Source organism: Penaeus chinensis, chromosome 12 (genome assembly GCF_019202785.1).
Source record: "Penaeus chinensis breed Huanghai No. 1 chromosome 12, ASM1920278v2, whole genome shotgun sequence".
Classification (NCBI taxonomy): domain Eukaryota; kingdom Metazoa; phylum Arthropoda; class Malacostraca; order Decapoda; family Penaeidae; genus Penaeus; species Penaeus chinensis.
In genome coordinates this window covers 7889061-7896560 of record NC_061830.1, presented here as the reverse complement: position 1 = coordinate 7896560, position 7500 = coordinate 7889061, and the positions used below count along the sequence as shown (strand labels likewise).

The 7500-nt window shown below is 39.4% G+C and overlaps 1 protein-coding gene across 12 annotated transcripts in view; it reads right to left on the bottom strand.

Moving 5' to 3' along the window:
• Positions 1 to 7500, bottom strand: part of LOC125031178 (longitudinals lacking protein-like) — an 87064-nt gene that overhangs the window by 44632 nt on the left and 34932 nt on the right. For 8 of the 12 annotated variants that reach the window (XM_047621763.1, XM_047621761.1, XM_047621764.1 and 5 more), the window contains exon 6: positions 5360 to 5422. In XM_047621763.1, the coding sequence (XP_047477719.1) occupies positions 5360 to 5422 (63 nt within the window). Of the gene's footprint in view, positions 1546 to 5359; positions 5423 to 7500 lie in introns of all 12 variants that reach the window. The other 4 variants (XM_047621765.1, XM_047621767.1, XM_047621766.1 and 1 more) reach the window with 2 other exon arrangements.

The following is a 7500-nucleotide window of genomic DNA, read 5'->3' as shown; positions in this document are numbered from 1 at the left end:
TTTCTTCACAGTATTTTCTGATATACATATACATTTCTCATAGGTCTTAAGATGTGTATAATTTTTACTGCAACACTGATCATGAACTTATCTATATATTTTTCTTTAACATGGTTATTCTGAAGACATAAACCTCTATCAGTTGGCAAAAGATATGCAGTAAGGTCAGAACAAATAATGAATTGGCAGCCATCAGTATCATAACATTTATTATTGCCCTAAGTTTCGACATACCATTCACGTCTGGTAGCTGATAATGTAAGGTATATAGGAACAACAATACCAACAACACTCTAAATATATATATATATAGTTGAGTGGCAGGAAAGGAGATGGGAGTAAGGAGACAATAAGCCTAAGGGAACTGTTGCCAGAACGGTAATGGCAGCAACTAAAATAAAGCAAATATCACAGAGAACCAAAACGTGAAGAATTAATAAGCATCACTGGGGTATTATCACATACAGGCAGTCTATATGACTAAAATCAACTGACTAAAAACCAAGCAATGATGCAAGGAGGGAATTTTTTTCCATTGCTCTTAAATTTAACTCAAACAGACCAAAACGGAGTGTGTGTGTCCTTGAGAAGGGTATAATAATGTGGGCATAATCTCGGACGTGGCGCGGTGGTGTCGGCATAATATGTATGACAGGGGCGCCTGCACTCCATCTTTGGCTGGTGATCACAGAGGCAGTGCCAACATGGTGGCACTGGTCGCAACAACACAACAAATACAAGTCTCTACAATATTTACGTCTCTATGCTCTAGTATCGCCTAGTGATATCACAGTCAGTTGGAAGGGGGGTTGTTCAGATCGAGAGTGAACTCGGCTCGGTGCGCAGCTACAGCAGCAGCAGCAGCAGCAGCAGTGGTGGTGGTGACAGTCCCAGGGGCTGTGGTCACCACCGCAGCAGCTGTAGTCACATGGTTTGGGCGGCGGCAGCCCATCTTGGAGCGGTGCAGGTGACGGTGGAGGTCCCAGCGTCGGGAAAAAACCTTGCCACAGGAGTGACAAGTGTAGGTACCCTTGTGCACATGGCGGTGGTGGTGAAGAGACATGGGGTGGCGGAATACTTTGTGGCACTCTGGACATGGGTACAACTTGGCCTTGTACTCTGGTGATGCCTCTAGCATCCCGCGATCCTCCCCTGCCTCTCCAGAAGTCACTAGCCCTGCCACTTTATCAGACGCCAGGTCTAGGGCAACTTCAGGGTACACCAGTCCTGAGGCTGCAGCTGCAGCTGCCGCTACTGCTACTGCTGGGTGAAACTTCACCTCAAACGTCTCAGAGGCATCAGTTGTGGCAGCAGGGTTGATGGGCGTAGCTGAAACAGCAGTTGGGGGTGGCTGCTGTTGTGGTGGTGGTGGTGGTTGCTGCTGCTGGTGATGATGATGAAGCTGTTGGTGGTGTTGGTGGTGGTGTGGAGGTTGATGGTGGTGGTGGTGGTGGAGCAGCGGGGGATGCAGCGTTCCGTTGGCCTGGGGTAGAGGCGGCCGCAGCGACAGGTTGAGAGCCTCACAGACAGCACCGCCCGGCGCTGCTGCAGAGGAGAGGATCCACGTGAGTATGAGTCAGTCCAGGCTCAGGCATCATCACCAACACCGCCCGTCTATTTATCATCAATCATTTCAAAATGACAAGAGCATTATGATCACGTTCCCAGCGTGGTTGCCAAACACCGACAGCTCCTGAGTGAGAGTAGTACACTTGAGGCTGGTTGAGCAGTGACCCTGGGCCATCCTAAGCCACCCTTGGCCACAAAGGGCCTTACAGGGCCCCTCAACACCTGGCCACCCAAACAAGCAGCAGCGGGCGGCCGCGGGGGCCACAGCACAAGGGCCACAGCAAAGCCACGGTCCAAGCTAAGCCAATAGTCCTCTTCACGCTGATGGCTACAATCAGTGGGCGGTCATTTGGCCACGTGGCCATAGGCTCCCTAGATGGCCAAAAACGGTCCCTATTGCCCTACACTCACCAACTAAACTTAGGCCCTGGACTACAGTACAGAGAGGAGCATGCACGAGACTCTGGACCACAGGTCAAACCCTCAACAACACACTATTAGACCTGTAATCCATAGTCTACTAGAATCAAACAAACAAGGGGTACTAATAGGAAACCATCAGTTTAAATAAATATATATAAAAAAATAAATCAACATGAAGGAAACTGATGTTTTCTTCTTAATCAAAGACAAAAATATCACATCATGCAGAACAACAGGCACTGCCCTCCACAGCACTTATCAGTTTAACAGCCATTAACTAAAATTACTTTTTTCTTTGGCAAACTTTCATGTGAATTACATTTCAGCCATAAAGCTGACAGCTGTTAAAGATCTCAGAAAAAAAGTCACAAGGGTGCCTGCACTTAGCATATGCCTCACAGCTCAGTAGTGAATTACACATCAATGGCACACTCCAGCACAGCTGGGATGTATGCCATGTTGAGCAATGTTCTCCACAAAGCTGCCCTATATCATGAACAACTGCACTATGCACACCCCTGGATTTAACACAGATGCCAATCAGAGACTAGTTCTCAAGATGTATAAATTGATGATAAAAGTAACAGTAATGAGGATGATGGGTGATGGTGATGGTGATGGTGATGATGATGATGATGATGATAATAAAAATATAAAAATATCATAATCATAATGATAATAACAATATTAATAATAAACCACTACATCATGGTGACAGTAAGAGCCTCATATGACGCAAAGATAGATCTAGCAAGATACTTTTTTCTTAATTGCATATGTAAACACACAACCAAGGCATTCCTACTCCTAATGATATTCCTGTCTAAATTTCTTTAAAAATCTGTCTTGCCTTAATGCATGACTTGCAACACAATACCTGGAAAAGTCATCCAAACCAAAGAGTAACATTCCTGACAAAACCAAAATTATCCCATTAATCTTAGAAGTGGCAATGCAATGAAATTTGAATTTAGAAAACAGCACCACATTCAGGCTGGTTATATTCATCCTCATATTCATTATCATCAGAACTATCAATTAATCTGGAAATATATTCTCATTAAGTGTAATGACCTAAACCCACTTTCTTCACACCTGGTTACAGTAATAATGCCTATGCATGTTGTAGTCAATACTCACAGCTAACACCCACCTACAGGAGTACTATAGCACCTGCAAAAATAACTTTAGATATCTGCAGTCTTGTAAAGAATTTGCTTCCAATTCTGATATTCAAGTAACCAGGAAATTATGAAATTTACAATTCACTGAACCAAGAAAATATGCAATCAATTTTAACTTTAAGAGTTATTACTATTTAAAGACCAATGATGTAAGTGACAGAAATGTAAAATGGCAATTCTGAGATAAAATGTTAGTACTCTTTTCTTCTAAAATCTACTATGGCTGCTTACAGTAACTTTAATATCAAAATATATATATGTACACTGGTCCATATCATTGAAAGAGGAGTAATTAACCTGAGAATAAAAAAAATAAAATTTACAGGAGAATAGTTATTTCAATCTTTAAATCTGGAGCTACTTGCAAATGTGAGTCTAATCTAGTGGATGACATCTAACAGCAACTTCTGGGAAAAGTTGGAGTGTACATGGGTACACATTATCCTAAATACTGAGGCCAATACATATTACCATGGGAGTGGTTACAGACAAGTCAACAATGGCTTTTAAGCCTTAAGCTACATTTACATCAACATAAAGAAAAGAAAAGAAAAGGGGAAAAAAAAAGAAAAAAAAAAAAGTGATGGACAAATTACAATGATGTTGCAAACAAATTTAGGATGAGGGGAATGTGCAAGTGAGCAACTCTTTTATTAGTGAGAGAACAGCAAATAAAACTGATGATGGTGTGTGTGTGTGTGTGTGTGTGTTTTGCTCATCTGATCTCCCCTTCTAAATACAGGCACAACATTAGTTGTTGGACTGACTGCATACTGCCATGGCCATCATTAAAGGAACACTTTGCTTGTCTGGCTGCTAGTGAAATCTAGGCTCAAGCGAAGCATCCCTTCAACATATGCCCATGTGCATGTATGCAAACACAGGACTCTGAGGTGCAGCAATGGAGAAGCTTGAAGTGTGTATACTTGGCTCCAGCTATAGTACATATTCCCCCAATACAAACACACAGAAGCATTTACTGAGGGGAGTTATCGATCACTGTAATCAGGGATCAGCTGCCAGCGGAACACATTGGTAAATGACCCTCACCCACTTGTCAGAGCCTAAAAATGCATGGCATATTTGCTTTATTCCTTTTTTCTTTACACTTATCTTTAGTTTGGCTCAAGCACTGGAGTTACTGGACTATGAAGCCCTGTCAATAAGCAGCAGAAGATATCAAGCAAAAGTCTAATGCTGCTCTTAATATCAAGGAAAAACAAAACATACCACAGGCTTCAAATACTTCATTAATCTTTTGTTGCTGTTGGGTGGGATTCAATTAACCAACATGTCTGCTTAAATTTTCCCATCTCCGAGTGTGCTCTCTCTCTCTCTCAGAATGGCTTGAGCAGGGCTGAGCACCCACACTGTGACAAGTCTATATTGCTATACAAATGAGGCTCCCTGTATTAAATGATTGAAGTGAAAAGAAAAAGTCATGTTTCTTATGCCAAGTGCTAAGAATTCTGAACAAACAAACAAACAAACACTGAGGCTGATGATTGGCCATACTGAATAGCGTGTCAGTCACAAAAAAGGAAAGAATAAACATTTTCAGAAGTATTACAAAGGAATTTGTCCCTTTTAAGAAAACTAAAACATCCTTTTTTGCTCATGCCATTTGAAAAATGAAAAGTGAAATTTTGATAAAAGAGCAGTGAAATTAAATGGTCATTACCAAATAAAATAATAATGGCTATTAAATAAAAAATAAGTTAAATATATATAGAAAATTATATTACATATATAAAACATATAGGCATATCTAAGAATCAGTTCATACAGATATATATAAATATATATAAATGTATTAAGCATGGCATGAAGTGTAGTAAAATCATCACAAATAATGTATGGGAATAAAAAAAATTAATGGAACCTACACAACTGAAAGAAGGATATAGGCAATGTAAAACTCAAGAAAAGGAAAAGAATAAGTTAAAAAAAGTTAATAATAATAATAATAATAATAATAATAATAATAATAATAAAAAAAAGAAGGAATGCAAACTGCAAGAAGACATGTAAGGGAGAGAGGCCGCTGATGACAGACAAACCGCTGATGACAAGGCAGTAACTTTGAGGGGGACACTGGTTTACATGTGAGCTGCGTCTGGAGCACAGGCACTGACACAGGCCTGGTGGAGGGCAGGCTAGGCTAACGGCTAGATCGTACTTACCGCCCGGTTCATGAGGACCCACGCTGTCCTGTCCTCCTGCCGATCCCGAGGGCCCAGGCATTGCTGTGGGAGAGATACATGACTTATGAGTGCCACTGGCATGGTTTCATCTTTGCTGGCAATTTCACTGCATATCTGGATTTCATTTATCTATCTATCCATCTATCTTTCTACATCTATATCTCTACACACACACATACACACATATGTATGTGTATATATGTGTGTGTGTGTGTGTGTGTGTGTGTGTGTGTGTGTGTGTGTGTGTGTGTGTGTGTGTGTGTGTGTGTGTGTGTGTGTGTGTGTGTGTGTGTGTGTATGTATGTGTGTGTATATGTGTGTGTGTGTGTGTGTGTGTGTGTGTGTGTGTGTGTATGTGTGTATGTGTGTATGTGTGTGTGTGTGTGTGTGTATGTGTATGTGGGTGCATATGTGTGTGTGTGTATGTATATATATATATATATATATATATATGTTCAGTAAGCAACCTAATGCATCTAGCAGTGAGCCAGATTCTTGGTTGTATTTTCCCATTCTCTTCCCTTCTTTTACTTCCATCAGGCAAACCAAAGTATTATGTCTGGCAAATCCCTCTCCACCATGAGAAAACCCACACAATAATCTTGAACAGAGGTGGCAAGACCATCAGCTAAATAGCAAGGAATATGGGAATGTCAAAAAACAATCATTCCCCACCCCCCCAAAAAATGCAACAGATTGTAGTTTTCTTCTTTCAATGTCACAATACATTCTGAAGGGATCTTGGTAAATAATGAGCCAAATGAAGCAGCTAATGCCTGTTCAACTCTTAGCATCTAAAATACTTGACTGTATCCTGCATCAAATTGAAATAATGTTTTTGGTTATTCCCATCCCCCCCCCCCCCTACCTGGTTGAAGAGAAGACAGGTAAAGAGGGGTATGGAAAGATCAAAGACATGGGCATTTCACTGCCTGTAACTCAATGATTGCACTTTAATGTTGTGGAAAAATAGAACCAAGAGCCTGGGACATTACTAGAATTTTCACAACTATAAAAAATGAAGAGCTCCCATCAAAATTTGCATAAAATCTTTGGATGTCACTCAAGCATAAGTTGCTTTCTGTCCAAACTCATTCTGCAGACTATGTATGTATGCATGTATGTGTATATCTGTATATATAGATATATATACACATACACACATATTTAAACATATATTTATACAAACACACACACACACAATGTATGTATACACACACACACACACACACACACACACATATATATATATATATATATATATATATATATATATATATATATGTATGTGTGTGTGTGTGTGTGTAAATGTAAATATATATGTATATTTATTTATGTATACTTATATAAGTACATGTATGTGAATATATACAGTATATAGGTATATATATACATATACATATATATTATATATGTATATGTATGTATATGTATGTATATATGTATATATATGTATAGATAAATATGTATAAATACATAATACATATATAAATATATAATATATATAGATACATATATGCATATGCATATACATATATAAATATATATACATATACAAATACAAATATATATAAAAACATCTAAAATGGAACATGCACACACTATTGGTGGAAACTGAATTTTAAAAAGTAAATAATTCAATCAATTTGGATATATCATGCAAGATAATTTGCAGAAAACAAAATCCTTTACTTATGATAACGTAACACAACTAATATTTCTATAAACTATATCAACACAAAAAAAAAAGTAATGGAGAACCAGAGGGAGTGCAGGTGAGTGCAGGGAAGATGGGCAGATGAAGAGAGAGAGGAAGAGAGGGTGGAGAGAGAAAGAGAGAGGGAAAAAAATGAGAGCGAGACAGAAAAATAGGGTGGCACAGAGGGAGACTGGAGAGAGGGAAAAAGATGAAGAGACAGGAGGGGAATGAAGGGGAGTAGAAAGAAGTGTGAGAGTAAGCAAAGACTGAAAGGTAGAGAGAAAGAAAGAAAGAAAAAGATATTCAAACTGATAGAGAGAGAGAGAGAGAGAGAGAGAGAGAGAGAGAGAGAGAGAGAGAGAGAGAGAGAGAGAGAGAGAGAGAGAGAGAGAGAGAGAGACAGACAAGAGAGAGAGAGAGA